This window comes from Canis lupus, chromosome 2 (genome assembly GCF_048164855.1).
Source record: "Canis lupus baileyi chromosome 2, mCanLup2.hap1, whole genome shotgun sequence".
Taxonomy (NCBI): domain Eukaryota; kingdom Metazoa; phylum Chordata; class Mammalia; order Carnivora; family Canidae; genus Canis; species Canis lupus.
In genome coordinates this window covers 33,843,859-33,863,648 of record NC_132839.1, presented here as the reverse complement: position 1 = coordinate 33,863,648, position 19,790 = coordinate 33,843,859, and the positions used below count along the sequence as shown (strand labels likewise).

The 19,790-nt window shown below is 40.5% G+C and overlaps 1 protein-coding gene across 1 annotated transcript in view; it reads right to left on the bottom strand.

Moving 5' to 3' along the window:
- The window catches only part of OCA2 (OCA2 melanosomal transmembrane protein), a 440,201-nt gene that overhangs the window by 271,411 nt on the left and 149,000 nt on the right, over window positions 1-19,790 (bottom strand). The window contains exons 15-18 of the mRNA XM_072795366.1: window positions 18,258-18,390; window positions 8,901-9,048; window positions 6,706-6,763; window positions 3,894-4,002 (exon numbers count right to left, since the gene is read on the bottom strand). Of these exons, the coding sequence (XP_072651467.1) occupies window positions 3,894-4,002; window positions 6,706-6,763; window positions 8,901-9,048; window positions 18,258-18,390 (448 nt within the window). The remainder of the gene's footprint in view (window positions 1-3,893; window positions 4,003-6,705; window positions 6,764-8,900; window positions 9,049-18,257; window positions 18,391-19,790) is intronic.

The following is a 19,790-nucleotide window of genomic DNA, read 5'->3' as shown; positions in this document are numbered from 1 at the left end:
TGAACCAATGGCTAATGGAGCCAATAGGTAAATGCTCCCCCTCTCCATGCAACTCCAGGACAGACCTGAGACATATTCCATACTTCTTCTCAGACAACCCTATGGGATAGAGTTACCAGTGGCCCACATCAGTGGCCAGAGGATGATGTAGCCTTGTTTTGGCTTTCTCTTTTCACTATTCCACTTCCATGTTTCCACAGTGTAGTGGTTATCACATTTCACTAGCACTACTCTGCCTCCCTATCCTTCACTTCTCTTCCCTGGAATTATACTTCCCAATGAAAGACCCACACACAAGCCTTTGCCCAGGCTTTGCTCTCTAAAGTACCCACGCTGAGTCAGCCATGTCTAAAATTCTCATAATTAAGTTAGAATCTATAAGAAGCAATAAGAAGTTTGTTCATGCATTCTGTACCCTGTATCTTGTATCTATTAACTGTAGGCAGTTACACAAGGCACTGAAGAGAGAAAAGTTTAGCAGACATGGACCATGCCCTGGAGTCTACCTGGGGCAAGGAGGATACTTAAAGACAGAGACACAAACAAACCATTAGAATAACATGTGAGTTCTAGATCTAAGGCATGTAGAAGGTGCTTGGAATTCCAGGTAGGTATCTAATGATGTCCAATGCTGGCAAACACGTGGAGTAGTTGGAGCTCCCAAGCATTACTATGGGAGCACAAGCTGCTATAGCCAGTCTGGAAAATGGTGCAGCAGTTTCTTTTAAAGCTAAAGATATACCTAGCACATGATACCTACCCACACATAGGTAATTACCCAATAGAAGTGAAAACTTAAGTTCATGCAAAACCATGTACACAAATAATTAGACTAGGTCTTCTCACAATCACCAAAAACTGGAAACAATTCAAATGTCTTTCAATGGGTGATGGGATAAACAAAATGTATCCATACCATGGAAGACTACTCAGCAACAAAAAGAATGAACTATTGATATACAAAGCAACTTAGATGAATTTGAAAGGTTTTATGCTGTGTGAGAGAAGCCAATCCCAATTCCAAAAATTGCAAAAAATCTGATTTTATGTATTAGACCTCCTCTAAAAGATAAAACTATAGTGACAGAGAACATATCAGGATGTGCTGGAATTAAGGCAGGGGGCAACTATAAAAGGGTAACACTGAAGTTTTTGGGGGTGATGAACCTGTTCTGTATTCCAATTGTAGTGATGGTTACACAAATCTGTATTTTTGTTAAAATTCATAAAACTTTGTACCAAAAGGAAAAGTCCATTTTTCTCTATGGTAACTTAAAAAATAAGAAAGAAAAGGCGAATGAGAATTAATGTTGTGTTTAGGTTATGATGTTTAAATGAAGGAATGTGTTATGATGATGCTATGTTTTGTTACATGGCATAATCTGATGTTATATGACACCATATGGTAATTATGTGATGTCACATTGTACACAGTGTTATATGACACCACTTTATCATATATCATGCTGTTTTATATAATGTCAAGTGTTTCATGATGTTATATGACAGCATATAGTCATTATGCTCAACTTAAACAGCACATCACATTCAAAACAGCAAATCACCAAAGTTACATCTACTGACTGTAGCACTGGGAAAATCTTGCATCAATTTTGCTCCTATTCCCATTAGCAGGGTTACTATAACTATAAGGAAACTATGCTCCACTTAAAATATGTGCTAATTGAACTTTTCTCCTCATCAATTCAACTCTTTCATCATGATGAATGAAAATATATGGGTTATGTATTCCAGGATCCGCAGATAAAATCATTTCTTCACCAACCCTAACTGAAAATGCGAGATTTAAAAGCTTCTTATTTAAGAAGCCCCTGGATCACAGATTTAACAACCATGCAAAGAGAGGTGCAACATCTTAGTAAAAAGCGTTCTCAGGCTAAAATAAAAAGTTTTGCAGTAATCAAGATTTTAAAAGTCCATATAGTTAAAGATGTGACTTTACATTTTTAAAGTATTGTTATTTATACAGTGATTGCTGCCAAATGCTGACAAAATTGCATGCAGACTCCCATATCTTTTAGTCTTTAAAATACACGCTATGTTCTTTTAAAGTGTGATCCCAAATAAAATTAGAAACAAAATATTCTGAAAATACCCAAAAGAATTATCTAATGGAACCCTTTTGCCCACAAACACCAGTTTTATTGTATTTTATTGTATTTGCTTAATTACCAGTGGTGACATCTCTTAAAGGTTTATAATGCTAAAATTACATTATGTCTGCAGTGTTATTCAAAATAATTACATTGCACAATAATTTCTAGATGTAATACACCAAATTCAATTAAAACTCATGACATTTTTACAATGTAAAATGTAAAAGCATTCTGGCTTTTACAATGGCATTCTTTGGCATTCTTCTTTAATACATCAGGATTCTATGTGGATTGGCTCTCAGGTGTGGATAAAGAATACTTGTCATCTTAGAACTCAGCTCAGGCTGCCTGGCAAATTGGATTTGAGATTATTTAAGGAAATAAATTCTGAGAGGTTGTGAACACATGATATAAAGCTGGACACCCAGTCAAAAGCATGTATATCGTGTACTATGTATAAGACATTAGCAATGTGTCTTTCTACATATGACAGAAAAGGGAAATTAATCTACAATCTAATATACCTAATAGTAGCCTAGATCCAAAGAAGCAATGATGTGGTTGTGAATAACTGAAGCTTGCTCACATTATCCATCTATTTTGCAAAGTGAAGAGGCTTTGCTTTCTATAGAAGTTATCTTCTTCAAATGTTGCAGTACATCAAATTTTTATAAAAAGATAGTTAACAGTGGAACCTGGGTGGCTCCATGGTTGAGCATCTGCCTTTGGCTCAGGTCATGACCCTGCGGCCCTGGGATTGAGTCCCACATCAGGCTCCCACAGGGAGCCTGCTTCTCCCTCTGCCTGTGTCTCTCATGAATAAATAAATAAAATCTTAAAAAAAAAAAGATAGTTAACATATCTTAACAGAGCTTCCTTTTGAGGGAAAACCATAAATCTTTTGGCTATAAAGAAAATACTCCTTGATAGGAGTATTTTCTTCAAATTTACCTTTCTCATATAAACCTGTACATACATGTGAGGTGCATTTTGGGAATGATTTGGATTTTGTTTTGTTGTAATAGCACCAATATAGATAACTGTAAATCAGTAAGAAAAACCAAAGGAATGTGTAAAATACTGATGAAGAGTGGAGAAATGTCAGGGTCAAGAAGACATTTGGTGAGCTCAATCTGCAAGATAAGCATATCTCAGGTGGAGACAGGCCCTGCAACCTCAACACAGGGCTTGAGAAAACAGAAAGTGAGAGCCATAGCACTGAGGAAGCAACAGAAGAGAAACCTAGGGAGAGGATGGAGAAGGGGTTCTGCGCTATGGGGAAAACAGATGCACCATGGAGGACAGACCTCTTGCACTCCTCTGGCTTGTTCAGTCTTTCATCTAAACCTCAAGTTGAACAAACTGCAGGACTGTGGCCTTGCTGATAGGACCTCTTGTCTCTTCTGGGGGTGCTTCTCAAGCAACAGTTTAAAGATCTGGTTATCAAGTATGAAAGAGATGATAATACCTACTCTACTTCATATTTCCTGTAGTGTTAAACCATGAAGGGGCTGAGAACCCCTGCACTGAGACACTAGGGGCTGGAGATGCATATCTCTCTCTCTCTCTCTCTCTCTCTCTCTCTCTCTCTCTCTCTTCCGGAAAATAAAAAGAGAGGTAGTGGATAAAAGTTTCCTTCTTTCCATCAAAGGCTAGCCATACTCCACATCAGCCCTCCTCACCCATTTCTAGGAACAAACTTTGAAATCTTACCTTCCAGACTATGACAGCAAATGCAAAACCTATCAACATACGGTAACAAAAAATTAGACTCACCAAGATCAAGATGAACACCAGGGACAAATGAATTGAGAAAGAACATGAAGATAACAAATCCCAACACCATCAGGCATTTGGTGAGCAGAATCTTGTCTGATATCCTGTGCTGTGAGAGAGAAAATGCAACTCATTTACTGGGTACTATCTTCTATTTCCTGCAATACGTCCATCATCCTACATAACTTGAATTACTACAAATTTCTCCTGAAGATTAAAAATATAACTTCTTGAACTTGAAGGAAAATGATAAGGTAATTCATTACAAGGAAGACTGTATAGATTTGGGATTACAGCATTCAAAACCTGTATAAAAAAGTAAACACAATAAATTTAAAATATAGTATAGGAGTGCCTGGGTGGGTCACTCTGTTAAGCAACTATCTTCAGCTCAGGATCCTGGGATCAAGCCCCATGTGGCTCCCTGTTCAGTGGAGAGTCTGCTTCTCCCTTTCCCTCTGCTCCTTCTCCCTACCCATTCTCTCTCCCTCTCAAATAAGTGAATAAAATCTTTATATATATAAAACACCTGGCTAAATAGCTTCTCAACATGATGCAGAAAGTGCTCCCAGCCTCACCACAAGCAGTAGGTGAGATCTTGGCCAATCACTGAGGAAATAATATATGACTTCCAAGGATCTGGCCATGCATTTCCACAGGTGCTACATGCTCATATCCTTTTAATTCAACTATTCTCCTATTACACAAATCCCTGCTCATGGTGGCACTGAGGTTAACATGTTCTTACAATAACATGACTCCCACTAAAGGTTCTTACTGTATCCTTTCATGTTCACAGAGACCCTAAAAGGCACTTGACAATGCCCTAATCACCAAAATGACATCCATTGGAGCCTCAAAAGCTGTTCATGGCTAAGGGGAGGTGCCAGAGGGCTCTATAGTACCTTCATTAACCTCAGATATGCAGACCTCATTGCAGTGGATCTGAGCCACAGGGGCAAGATAGGGCAAGGTCTCCAGAGGCTGCTGTGCTATGAGGCCACAGCTGTGTGGAGCTAGGGAAGGGAGCACAGTCCCAGAAAACCTGTACAGAAGGGCACTGAGTAATCCTGCCCCACCAATCAGGCCCCTGTATGAATCGTACTCCACCATGTGAACTAACAACTGTGCCATGTCCTTTCTTAAACGTAGTCCCACTAGCACATCTGTCTGTCTACATCTGTGTCTATCTAGAATTAGATATAAGTATAGATATGGGTATAATTATGGATATAGGGAGAGACAGAGACAGATACTTATAGGTATGCACATGGATAGAGATAGAGACAGAGTTAGAGATAGATGATACAGGTATAGTTATAGAGACAGAGAGACAGATGTGTGTATAGGTATAGATTTTTCTCTCTGGATTTCTCTGGTCATGCAGTTAGAGATGCTGCCATGAAAACCACAAGCATATTCTTCCAGTTTACACTGGCTCTGGCTGCAGCCCCCAGCCCCCTGCTCACAGATCATGTGGGCCATCTCCTGAACATTTGTCCTCCTTCCTCACCTACTGCCTAAGCTTGTGGCTCAACTGGCCGTAAGCCAATTCATCTTCCTCTTCCCACCTCCAAGGAAGGCCAATTTGCCAGATGAGTCTGTGATGGTGAATTAGGAAGAAAAGGGCATGGCATCTCACCTCTTGTGAGGGGAAACACTACATAACTTCTGTGCAGCCATGTTAATCATAGAAAATGGGTATTTTCATGGGCAGTTCCAGAATTAGAAACGGAGGGAGCAGGCAAGTCAAAGAACATTCTAGCATCATTTGCCTGGGATAAGTGGGAATGATCCAAAGTTTGTGCTTATCTGTTATTCTGGGTGCTTGTCAAATTTTCTCCTTTTGGCTACAGGAAGCTATCACAGTAAGAACTCTTACATATTATAAGCTCCTTGCTTGTCCCTTCCACCTCTCCTCAATCCTTATCCACCAGGTACACGGAGAGGTACACAATCTCTTCCCTAACTCATAGCTAGCACTACACGGTCTAGCAAAGCAGGCAGTGTCTGCATAAGCCTGGGGTCCAGAAAAGTGTCATAGCTACACCATTCTTTCCTAACCCTAACCATCTCGGAGATTGGGAAGACAGGCCCAAAGAACACATTACCCACCAGGACCTCATATCCAAATTTCCTTTAAAAAGGGACAAAATGTTCTTACCATAATAAGAAAGTGGATACTCACCCTCTCCCTGCCCCCCCAGGAAAGAAGCTACCTGGATTCAAAAGTTCACAAAGATACAAATATCTCCAAGCAGATCTGGAGCAGAGTTCTCTCGGCTAGGAGTGGCTAGGAGAAGGGCACTATGTGTCCTCAGCTACACTAAGAAAGTCTGTGAAGGCAGGAAAATTAGCAATAGGACCCAAAAGTCAGAGTCCACCAGAAGGAGAACCATATGACAGAACACACACATACACTTCATCTCTGTCCCAAACACTTCTCCATCTCACACAGCATGCCTCACCTGAGTCAGCCTCCACAATCTCATCCACACAATGGGAACCACAAGACTTGCCTTTTAGGATCAAGAAGATCTTCAAGAGCCTGAGGCACCCAGCCAACTTTCTCTGCAGCCAAATTAACCATAGGAAGGGCCATCCAATCTCAAAGGGCTAGAAAAATTTTGACTTTTCAATTTCTGGACAAAGTAAGCCTACCATGTCAGGGAAATGATTTTCCCATCAACTATTAGAAATAACTTATGCCTTACATACAACTACAGGAATAAAAAGAGAAATTACTTTCAGTCTTAACTTTGTGTGAAACAAGAGGTAAATCAGAAACCCTTAAGAGAAGAAACCACAATACCTTTTTTTGTAGTTCCTGGATATTGGTCTCCCAATTTTTATCTTCCTGTGAGATTTGTCTAAAGGAGAAAAAGGCAGACTCATTATTTTCATAGTGATATAGGGCAGCAACCAGCAGCACATTTAGCATGGACCTCTAGCCCGGATACCACCCACTAAGTCACACCTGAAGTAGTCACAGAATGGTGCACACCTAGTCACGGAAGGTGACCAGTGGAGCTGGGTTTATGGATTGGGAAAGATACTCCATCTATATTTCCAAAGAAAAGTAACACAGGAAATGAATGGAATGTTAATGAGGTATGTGAAGGCATATGTATGTGTGAGTGTGAGTTCAGAGAACATCAGAAGAACACTGACCAAAATGTGAACAAGGGGAATAATGATACGCTACTTTTGTATATCTCTTCTTACTTTCTACTTTTCTACACTTTTTTTTTCAAAATGAGGTCATGCTATATTTACAACTAAACAAATGGAAAAAAAATAGTAAAAGAAATACCACTTGCTTTGGTGGTGATTTTTATCAATTAGAATAGTGGAGAATTTAATTTTAATGAGCACTAGCATGTCATAAGTATCAAAGGAGGCTGATCACGCAGCCAGAACATACCCTAAAAGAAATCACAGCAGACCCAGGTGAATCCTGAGGACAATTTTTTAAAAGAATATGTAAAAACAAGACCTGCAGGGCCATCACTTGCCTTAGATCATCTTCATTCTACTCAGCTCTTCAGTGGCTGTGTGGCTTCGCAAAGCCACTACCATCTTCAGGCCCTAGTTTTCTATCTGTGAACAACACAGGATGAGCTGATAGAAACTGGTGAACCTCGGAGCCCATGTTTCCTCACATTTGTAACCCTGAGATACACCTCACAGCAGACAAAGGATGTTGAAGCTTGAAAGTCAATGGGTCAATCGCTCAATACATTTAGAGCAATTTACTCCTGCATCTTTAATTTATAAAGTTTCTCCTTTTAAGAAAAAAAACTGAATGGAAAGTCATCAGAGAGGAAGAAAAACCATGAGAGACTCTTAACTACAGGAAACAAACTGAGAGTTGCTGGAGGGGAGGTGTGTGAGGGGACGGGGTTACTGGGTGACAGGCATTAAGGAGGGCCTGCGATATGATGAGCACTGGGTGTTATATGCAACTGATGAATTACTGAACACTACATCAGAAACTAAGTATGTACTATATGTTGGCTAATTGAATTGAAAATCAATCAATCAATCTCTGCTGTTGCTGAAGTTGGTCCCTGGCCTGCAAGTCAGGGTCCTCCTGGAGCCTCAGGACCTTTTTACCCAGTGCCACCTGGTGGAGATGGGTCCTGGGCTGGAATGGAGCTGAGACATTGCTTTGCCCTGGCTGCCTCTCTGGAGAGAGTGAGTCACCACGGGCTCACCTGTGGCCCTTTCCCCCCACAAACAGAACAGGCTATGAGACAGCCATACTGGATGATTCTCAAGAGTTGGCACTGGCACCACACCCAGCTCCTGTCCTCAGCCTGGGAACACAGGGCTGGTTCCAGCAAAGTGCAACATGCAAGATCATTTACACTACATTCACAAGGATTCAAACTTCCCTTGCCTTGACAGATTTCTCATCTCTGCCCAGTTCCCAGCTCTGTAGCAGTAATGCTTCAATGTTCCAAGAGGTGGACATGCTCCTGCTTTCCCCATCAGTACTCCCAAAGTGAAGACCGGTTGGAAGTCAGCATTTCATCAGAGTTGGAAGGAAAAACTCACCACTCCATTACCTTTTACATCTCAGCTTTGATTGAAAGCAAATGACAGGAAATGAATTGAGAAGGACTTAATTATTTTTTGAAGTCCCTGAAAATCAATTACTAGGAGAGTAATTTGTTAGATTCATTTGTTATGCTGTTTTTTATTTTTATTATGCAACAAATGTTATGTGTGGAAGTGCAACAGGCAGGGGTTCAGTGTGGATTCAATCCCTGGTGTCACTTTTTCCTTGCTGTGTAATCCTGGACAAGTTGGTCAAATTCTCTGAGCCTCAGTTTTCTCATCCTGAAACTATCCCAGAAATTCTAGTAAGGGTTAGATAAAATAATGTACCACAAGAGACTTACACAGTGTATACTGCCCAAAACGTACCCACTGGCATAAAGGTAGAGTTACAGTTTTAGAGAACGTGTCAAGAGTAGTCCTAGCAGGGCCCTGGCTTGGTACCTGTGGAAGGTGTGCAGCCTTCGGGCCAGCAGGTGCTCCAGTGCCTGCACCTTCCCCAGGAGCAGGCCCCGAACCGCTGTCTCCTCTCTGCTGGCTGGGCTGATGCGCTGTGCAGTCAGGCGCCAGACATGGATCTCGTGCTTCAGTTCTGTAGGAAAGGAAAGATGAGGCTTGAGTCTCCCACAGCCTCAGACACCAGCAGGCATTCCACCCTCCTCACCATCTTCCAAGACCAGGAAAAACATACCTGATGATGCACAGATAACCAAGGGCCAAATCAAAGCAATAGCTTCTTAGCATTCATGTTATTGTAATGGAACCAGGAGACAAAGCCCACATTAAAAAATTACCATGGATGCAAAGTAATGTGATTTGGGTAAAAGATAAATTCTTGAATATACATATCAATGCTAGCCCCTAAGAACCTTTTCCCCTCCCAGGAAATTACTTCTTGCAGCCAGAAGTTTGGGTCTCTCCGTTAAAATCCAGGCATTGCCTAATCATTGAAACAGATCTAGTGAACATTGGAAATACAAGTGTAATTCTCAGCAGGAGGGCATGTAGCTAAAGCAGGAGGTAGGGAATGACTTCCTTTCTGACTAGGCCTCCAAACTGAGCTTGTTGTCCATGAAAGAACACAGCGGAGAGACATAGACAACTTTATGAAATGCTCAAGTTAATATAATGAGGCAATTTCACCCACAAATTAATTCAGGCCCCATCTTCTGGTATAGAAGAGTAGAGATAAGGGAACTGTCAATCTATTGACTCCTAAAGTATCAAAATATTTCATGAAAATTTGCATTTAACCTCTATTTTACAGTTAAAGATGCTACATAAATTTATCAAAATATCCACCAAAAGAATACAAGGAAGCATGGTATTTTTATGAATCACCTCTTATGTGCAAAGTACTATACCACATATTACAAGAGTTCAAGATGAAATTAAAAGACAGATCCCTTTCTCAAGCAGAAGCACTTGACAATGAGCTCAGAGAAGAGGTGTATGGCAGAGTGATTATCCAAATCCTGTGAAGTAGCACGTACTTGTGGGTTCAATGACTAGGAAAATACCATCTTTTATGCCCCTTCTATTCAGTAAACAAGTGTTCACCACCTACTATATGACAGACCTGTTACAAATGCTGAGAAAACAAGTATGAGCTAGGCAGAAACACAGACTGCAAATAAAGTGTGTCAAGACTCACAAAAGAGAATCAACAGAGGACAGGGGCACTAAAACCATTTCAGTTAACACATGATTTTCTCTAAAGCCTCAGCCTTACAAAGATGAAAACCTTTTAGTACTAAGATATGGATTGTGCTTTCATTCAGTACATATTGTTACTTTGCAGCATAAGAAACTCAAAAGTTTCTTTAGAGAAACAAAGTTATAATTTATTTTAGGAGAGCCTCATACCTCATTAAACAACATATGAGGTTATGATAACATTAAAAAGAGGAGCAGGAGGAGGAGGAGAAAACCGAAAAAATTAAGCTCCTGAAACAATGAGCCAAAAACACCACGCAGGGACAAGAATAGGGAGATGAGACTATGCTGTCTCAGTGGATGTCCACATAGTGCCAGTGTTTCATCCAATGCTCTGAACCACATTACACAGAAGATATCATTCAAAGCCCATCCATTAGAAAGCAAGAAAGCAAGACAGCGGGATCCCTGGGTGGCGCAGCGGTTTGGCGCCTGCCTTTGTCCCAGGGCGCGATCCTGGAGACCCGGGATCGAATCCCGCGTCGGGCTCCCGGTGCATGGAGCCTGCTTCTCCCTCTGCCTGTGTCTCTGCGCCTCTCTCTCTCTCTGTGTGTGTGACTACCATAAATAAATAAAAATTAAAAAAAAAAAAAAAAAAAAAAGAAAGCAAGACAGCAAGAAAGCAAGGAAGGAAGGAAGGAAGGAAGGAAGGAAGGAAGGAAGGCTATCCATAAAGTACAGAGACTTTCCAGCCAGTCTTTCAAGGCATGCTGGTGATAGACACTTCTCCAAGTGGCTGATCAACTTAAAGAGCTAAACAAGAGCATGGCTAGTTTCTGGGGCTAATCCATGGGGTGCAGGCTGGGAGTCCTCTCCCTATCTGTGTGTGGAGAAGCAGAGCCTGGGAGCCACTGCTGCTTCTGTGAAAATGCTCTGTCAGGTCCCCAGGCTCCTTTCTGCAGGTGTCCTCTCCTGAGACGACTTCAGCCCCCTCATACACACCCAGAGCCTAGCTGCCTTCTAACCCATCAAATCAAACAGGTGGAGCTATTCTCCTCAGCAAACCCCATGCATTAATGTTCAGGTACTGTACTTTTGTTCTGATTTTTTTTTGTTCTCCTAATTTTGAATGAAAGACATTATCAACTAGCAGGGAATTTAGTTGAGAGAGAGATTTTGCCCAATGAAAAGAAGCTCATTGCCTGCACCCAGAACTCAGTTTACCCAAGTGTATTTGCTCCTCAGTTCCCAGGCTTCCTCCACACTTCTACCATTTCCCTACCCTGTGATCTCTGCTAAGCTCTAAGACCATGGTTTCAGTGGGCTACTTGATATTGTTCTCTGCTGCTTGTGCTGCCAAGGTTCAAAGATAAACATTCTATCTTCTCCCTACAAAACTCTCTCCCCTCACTTTCTTCATTTTTTATATGACATCATTAATCTTCCAGGTACATGAGCCTGAAATGTCATTTTGGTCTTATCAGTGCCACTCTCCACTATTTTTGGGTGAACATTACTGGGCATGTATAGGTGTCAGATAACATGCTAGATGCTAAAGGAGAAAAATTTATAAGTTACAAGATGAGTCTCTAACAAGATAGAAAGAAATATAAGCTCTATCATAAGTAAACATGAGCCAGGGCAATACTGGTCACAAATGGAGTTTGGGATAAACTGGTATGGTTCTTATAGGATCCACCTGTTCCTACCCCAGGTCACCAGCTTATCTAGGCCTCATATTCTCACACTTGGTGATTCTGATTGTTCCTCAGTAACCTCTGACTGGAGTCACTTCCTACCAATCTACCCATGGTTAGTCATAAATAGATAGTTATATAAATAGATATAAAGAGAAATCTATCTATGTTCCTACTTACCTATCTTCTAGGAAGATAAATCTATCTAGACTGATACATCTAGAAAGATGGATAAATGTGGGCAGACAGATAGATAGGTTCCTTCTTTCAAATATCCATTGATTCCCCATGGCTTACAGAATAAAGCCAAAGATCTTTAGGGAAGATCAAGATCCTCAAAAGGTAAGCACTACTGTGAACTCTGATCTTGCTGTATAAGCTCTTACCTTTGCCATACTGGCCTCTGACCAGGAGACATCATTAGATGTCTCATCTCCACCTCTCTGATTACCTCTAGCCCCTATCTTCCTGAGCTTCTCAATGAAGCTCCTATAGCATTACTTGAGGTATTGTATACCTGGAAAAAAAAAAAAAAAAAACAGGCGAAGACATTACCATGTGGGATACATTCTCTCTCCCAGGAGGTGGTGGCTGCCAGAAAGCCTAGAGGAGGGTCATCCAGCTCCAAGTGATGAATCTGAGGGGAAGATGCCCAGGCTAGGAGTTGAGGAATGGAATTCTACTATTACAAGATTCTGTTTGTGTTAAGCAGTATAATATCAATTGAAGTTAGTGGTATAACTATCACTAAACTCACAAAACACAACTATAGCCAAAATGTAACAGAAAAAAGAAGAGGTAAATGAAATATATTTGAAATAATTAATTCAAAAGAAGGCATAAAATTAGGGAAAAGGGGATAAAGAAAAGAAGGCACAAATAGAAAACATGATGATACACTTAAATTTAACCATATCATGAATCATGTTAAATATAAATAATCTAAACATACCAATTAGGGGACAGAGATTGTCAGATTGGATAAAAAAGCAGACTCAACTGCTAGCTACTTGCAAGAAATGCACTTTACATATAAAGACACAGTGAAAGGATGGAAAAGATATGCTATACTACCACTAGTGAAGAGAAAGCTGGAATTGCTACATTAACAAAATTGATTTCAGAGCAAGAATGATTATGGATAAGGAAGGTTATTTTATAATGACAGAAGTGTTAATTCTTCAAGAGGAAATAACAACCCTAAATGTTTATGTACCCTAATAACAGAACTTTGAAATATATAAAGCAAAAATCACATATCTGCAAAGAGAAATAGACAAATCCACAATCATAATTAGAGATTTCTATTTCCATCTCTTGATAATTGATAGAACAAATGGATAGAAAATCAAATACAGAAGACCTGTTGGTTGCATTATCAGCCAACTTGACCTAACTGACCATACTGACAAAACCCCACCAAAACAGCAGAATACATATTCTGTTCTGTTGCACATGGAATGTTTATAGGGCTAAACGTTTGATTCTAGCCATAAAACAATCTTAAGAATTTTAAAAGGATTCGAGTTTTACCACATATAGTCTCTGATATAGGTAACTGCAAAATACCTAAATATTTCCTAAATAAGCACATCTAAAATATCTAAGGATCAAAGAAATCAAAGGGGAAATCAGAAAGTAATTAGAACTGAATGGAAATTAAATAAAACATATGAAAACTGGTGGCAGGTCACTGAAATAGTACTTAGAAGGAAATTTAGAGCACTGAACACCTGTGTTAGAAAAGGAAGTATATATAAAATAATCTCAACCTCTACTTTAAGAAACTAGCAAAAGAAAAATAAATCAGCCCAAAGTAAGCAGAAGTAAATAAATATCAGAGTAGAAATCATTAAAAGAGAAAAAAAATGTAGAGAAAATCTTTATAATCAGAAGCTGTTTCCTTAATATCAACAAAATTAATCAACTCTAACTAGACCAATCAGAAAAAAAACAAAGACACAAGTTACCAATATCAGAAATGAGAGATTACATGATCAAAAATATCCATTAAAAGGATAATGAAAGAATATTATGAACAACTTTAGAATAATTCTTTCAACAACTGAGATACAATAGATAAACTCCAGGGATCCCTGGGTGGCTGAGCGGTTTAGCGCCTGCCTAGGATCGGCCTAGGGCATGATCCTGGAGTCCCTGGATCAAGTCCCACATCGGGCTCCTGCATGGAGCCTGGCTTCTCCCTCTGCCGGTGTCTCTGCCTCTCTCACTCTCTCTGTGTGTGTGTGTGTCTCATGAATAAATAAATAAAATATTTTTAAAAAACACAATAGATAAACTCCTTAAAAGATATAAATTACCAGTAGTCACTTAAGAAGAAATAGGATAATCGTAATAGCTAGCCCTAAGTCTATGAAGGATTTTGAGTTTGTAGTTAAACCTTTCCCCCACACACCCCACACACATACATCCAGGTCTGTAAATGTCCTAACATTTAAGGGGATAGTAATAGCAATTCTATACCATCTCTTCCAAAAATCTGAAGAGGAGGGTGTGATTCTGTACTCATTCTGTGAGAACAGCAAAAAAGACATTACAAGAAAGTAAACTCTACACCAGTATCCCTAATGTACCCAGACACAAAAATTCTATACAAAATATAAACAAGAAGCAACTTAAGCTGATATCTGGTGAACAGGAGGACAGACTGGTGGTTATTTGTGCTTTTTGCCAAATAAGTCATGTTCTTTTCCCTTTTTTTTTTTTTTTGAAAGATTTTATTTATTTATTCATGACAGAGAGAGGGAGAGAGAGAGAGAGGCAGAGACACAGGCAGAGGGAGAAACAGGCTCCATGCAGGAAGCCTGATGCAGGACTCAATCCTGGGTCTCCAGGATCACACCCTGGACTGAAGGTGGCGCTAAACCACTGAGCCACCCAGGCTACTCAGTCATGTTCTTTTCCATTCTGGGCCCTTCCTAGGTTGATTCATCCTGGCCCCGTGACCAGTGGGGCCTAGTGACAATCAAGATGACAAGCTATGAACAGAGGCATCCCGTATTGGTCAAGAATGGAGCGGAACAAGTGGTTCTCTCTACTTTGATGATCAACAGCTCAGGGCTCTGAGAACCAATGACAAGCAGGGTACTCCCAATGCACAGGGGCAATGAAGCCAAAGAGAGGAAAAGAACAGCGCTTTGCAATTCACTGAGATTTCAGGGTTACTTTTTTTTTAGTGCAGCATAACCAAACCTGTTCTGACAAATGCTCTAGATGCCACTACAGACTCACTGAACCCAAATCTCTAGGATAGGGCCTGGGAATCTGCAGTTATAATAAGCATGCTAAAATTGGAGAGCCCTATGACCCACAGTGGCCCAGAGCAATTGCCCTGACTGCACAGCTCTGTGCTGATTTACAGCTTGTCATGGCATTGCCATAGGGTTTCAGCATCATCCAAATCCCAACCATTTCTTCCCACTTCCCTCAAATGTTTCTCAACTCCTTACTCAGGAAGAGTGGAGAAGTTGATTATACAGATTTGTTTCATATACTTCTAAATCTGTGTATCCTAAATTCATGTCAAGATAGCATTCTCCAGAAGAGCTTATTAACAGCACAGAATTCCTGGGGGTGGGCCTGGTAATGTAAACATATAACAATTGTTCTCACGTCATTCTGATCATCAGGGAAGTTGGGGGAAAAGCTAGCATAACAGGACAAGATAACTTTCTAACTCTCCACTGAGATACAGCTACACCTGCACAATCAAATTGTTATTGACTGATTATCCATTGTGATCACAGTTTCCTTAGCTCTCCACTGGTGTGACCCTTTCCATCAGAAAACTAAACCTAAATATTAAGTTATCCGATTTTACATATAGTAGTTGATGGCAAAACATTCTGAATATCTCTAAATGGGTTTTATGGATTGTATTATGTACCCCCCCCCAAATTCATGTGTTGAAGTCCTAATCCCCAAGACCTATGAATGTGATTTTATTCAAAAATAGGGTTGTTGCAGGTGTTATTAGTTAAGGTGAAATCATTAAAGTGGCCACAAATCCAAGATGTCTAGTGTCCATATAAATGGGGGAAATGTGAACACAAACACACACAGGGAGAATGTCACATAAACATGAATATGGCCATCTAAAAGCAATGAGATAGGCCTGGAAGAGATTCTTCCACTTGGTTGGTTGGTTGAGCCAATCAACCTTGCACGCACTTTGATTTTGGACTTCCAGCCTACAAGACTGTGAAGAAATAAGCCACCTCTTCTGGCCTATGAAGTACTCTTAGCATCTGTAGAAATAATCCATCTGTTGTTTAAGCCGATCAGTCTGTGGTACTTTGTTACAGAAGTCCTAGAAAACTAATACATTGGTCAATGGCAAAAATGGATCAAGGCATCTCACCGCCAGAAATATCTTTAAAAAAAAAAAAAGTCAATTTTGACTAAATTCTTCTTCAAATTAGGGAAGCAATGAGATTATATATAGTTTCCTCCATTATAAAGCTGTAAGAGAACAGCAGGATCTGGGACTCTTTTTTTCTCAAGAAAGGCACATCCTGCTCTATAGACCATGAGAGATATGGAATTATCAATGCCATCAGGAAAATACAGTCTTTCTCCAAAATAAGTAAACTATGCTACATCAGCAGGAAGCTATTTCAACCTTGCAGCCAAAGGAACTTTTCTATTTGGCCCCCAAAATCTGTATGTGCACCTGCTCTTCCCTCCTGTACCCTATGCTGGGTTTACCCCCCAAAATCAGGTCCATGGGTGGGGACCATGCCAATCCAACTGCCCCATGAACAGCTGAAGCACAGGGAGTGTGCCCACTTGTCCTGCACTTACATCCCCTTCACTTGGGACTAGGCTGAGTGGGCACTCAGAAACTCCTTATTGCTTGATCATGTTTAAAGTACCATTTCTAGGAACACCTGGGTGGCTCAGCAGTTGAGTGCCTTGCCTTTGGCCAGGGGCGTGATCCTGGAGTCTCAAGATTGAGTCCCACATCAGGCTCCCTACATGGGGCCTGCTTCTCTGTGTGTGTGTGTGTGTCTCTGCCTCTCTCTCTTTCTCTATGTCTCTCATGAATAAATGAAATCTTAAAAAAATAAAAATATTTAAAGTACCATTTCTATATTCACAAGGATGCTCCAATACTTTGTGCATGTGGTTAATAAGTATTGCCTAACATAGAAATTTCTGCTTATCATTCCATTTCTCTGGGAGAGGTGGGCGACTAAATTTTACTAAGAACAAGCTTGGTTTATATAGATGACTCTTGAGAGGGTATATAAGACAATGTTTTCCAAACTAGAACAAAAATAGTCAAACTCTGAATACAAAAGTCATGCATGAAAGAAAGGCAGATCTGCTTTGTACAGTCACCATCTGATGAACAGGAGGACTGATAAGAATACATTTAGATCCTCAGCTTTTCATACAGAAATAGTACTTTTTTTATCTTACTAAAGATCAAGAAAACTTGAAGTCCTATACAGTACAAGGATAGAGGAATAACAGGATGAGAGAGGTAAATATACAATCTATGAGCTGTGTGAGGACACCACACCATCTGAAATCACAAAGAAAGAAATGCACCTTTGTCACTGTGTTCCTATCACCCAGTTATGCTCTGTTACCCAGGAAACCTGCACAATGTCCTGTACAGGGTCTGGCTGAGAAAAGGATAGCTGTTTCCCAGATAATCTATTGCTTCTAATATATAGGGATCAGTAATATTCTCAATAAAACATTTACTAAAATTTTTAAGTAAGGAAAATACAAAGACAAAAGATGGTCATGAACACTCTTCCTGCTGGCTGGTGCCTCATCAATATATTCTTGATAAACATAGCACAATGTCGGGCAGCCCCAGTGGTGCTGCAGTTTAGCGCTGCCTGCAGCCCGGGGTGTGATCCTGGAGACCCGGGATCGAGTCCCACATCAGGCTTCCTGTGTGGAGCCTGCTTTCCCCTCTGCCTATGTCTCTGCCTCTCTCTCTCTCTCTCTCTCTCTGTGTGTCTCTCTCATGAATAAATAAATTTTAAAAATCTTAAAAAAAAACATGGTACAATGTCCTCTGTGCTGGATTATGTTACTATTTTTGTAATCACATTTAATCTCAAAGTATGACATATTTGAACACTAGTCTACATGCTTTGCTATTTGTGTTGTATACATGTGGTTTAATGATGTCATGGCATACGAACTATATCCAATGGCCACTGCTTCCCAGATTTCACCCTAAAGAAAATTAAAGAAAGGCCATGGATTTAAAGTCCCTGAAAGCACAGAGCATACCAGGAGGCAGACAGGAACATACTGAGTATGCAGCATCCCAGTGACCGACATTTCCCTGATGTTCTAAATGTAAGAAACCTCCTGCCTTTTTTGTGGCAACGTCCTCCGGAAAAAAATATATATTATGATAGTAAACTCTGAGGCTATATGAGATGCTGCTTATACTCACCAACAATCTCACTGGGTTCCTTGTTATAAAGCTTTTTGTTCCAGAAAAGGAGTCTAAGGAGTGGGAAGGAGAATAGGAGAATGAAGCAAATCCCAACGAACATGTGTGCAGTAAATCCTGCGAAGTCCAGGCCCTGGAAATAGGAAAGGGGAAATTAAATGACAAATGGGATTCTCCTCTGTATAGGCATGGCTCCCACTTCAGGATCTTCCAAATGAGAGATCCAGGGAAAGCTGAGCACTAAGACCCAGCAGGGGCAGGCATGTCAGAGTAGTGGGTGTTAGCTAGAGGGCCACAGGGCCCAGCATAAAACCCACAAAAGAACAAGTACTCTTCTCTACAATTTTGAAAATGTTTAAGCTTTGTTTCTTTCATATCAATAAACCAAGTCCTACCTGAATAACAAGCAACCTTAGGAGAAAACAAAAACAGGTTATCACAGACAATCTCAACCTTAACTGGGTCTACTTTCACTACTGGATGGACACATTCTCCCAGGATGAAAAAAGACAGACGGAGGAAAAACATAAAACTATGTGGCAATATTTGCCTATTTCAAGGTAAGATGTGTCTTTTTAATATTTCATTTAAGTCCCTGCTATCGGGCAGCCCAGTGGCTCAGCGGTTTAGCACCACCTTTAGCCCAGGGCCTGATCCTGGAGACCCGGGACCAAGTCCCACGTCAGGCTCCCTGCATGGAGCTTGCTTCTCCCTCTGCCTGTGTCTCTGCCTCTCTCTGTGTGTGTCTCTCATGAATAAATAAATAAAATCTTTAAAAAAAAAATAAGTCCCTGCTATCAATGTGAAAGAACATCCTTGGTTGATGAGCACAGCCCTCTGCAGGGTGGCCAAAGGCCATTAGGAGTGAGGAGGCCCAGAATGTCCCTACTGGCCATAAGGTCCCAGGCAGGTGCTTCTCCCTCCCCTCATACTTCCTTTGCCCCTCTGCAGAACTATTTGTCATGGTCAGCTGCTGAGGACGTCTCTGCTTTGGGATAAAAATCCCCTACTAGCTTAATCTGTCAGGGATTAAGTCAACAGCATCATTGGCTGGTTTTTTCTGTCTTTTACTCTGTGCTTATACAGGTGATCCCTGAATGTAATTAATATTGTTTGAAGGAAGGTCCCCACAAAGCAGAGGTGCTTGTATCCTGAGTAATTCTGGGCCCTTTTTTTGCACATATTAACTATAATTTTTTATCCTGTTAGAAATGATGGGACAATTGAAAAAAAAAGTGATGGGTAGATTAAAGAAAGAAAAGGACTAAGGGGCTCCTGGGAGGGGCTCCACAACAAAACAACACAGCTTTGAGGGGAAGTATGTGGTTGCTAGTAGAGTTGTAATGGGTGGATTTATCAAGTGAGAACAATGCAGAGTGTGGGAAAATCCCAGCTGAAAATTTTAAGAAACAATATAGGCAGATGCAATGTATCATGGGATGTAAATATTTTCACTAAGTTTATTAGGCGCATGTGTCTGGGCCTCCCTGCCTTACCAGCCTCTGTACCTTCCTACACTTTCTCCTTAACGTC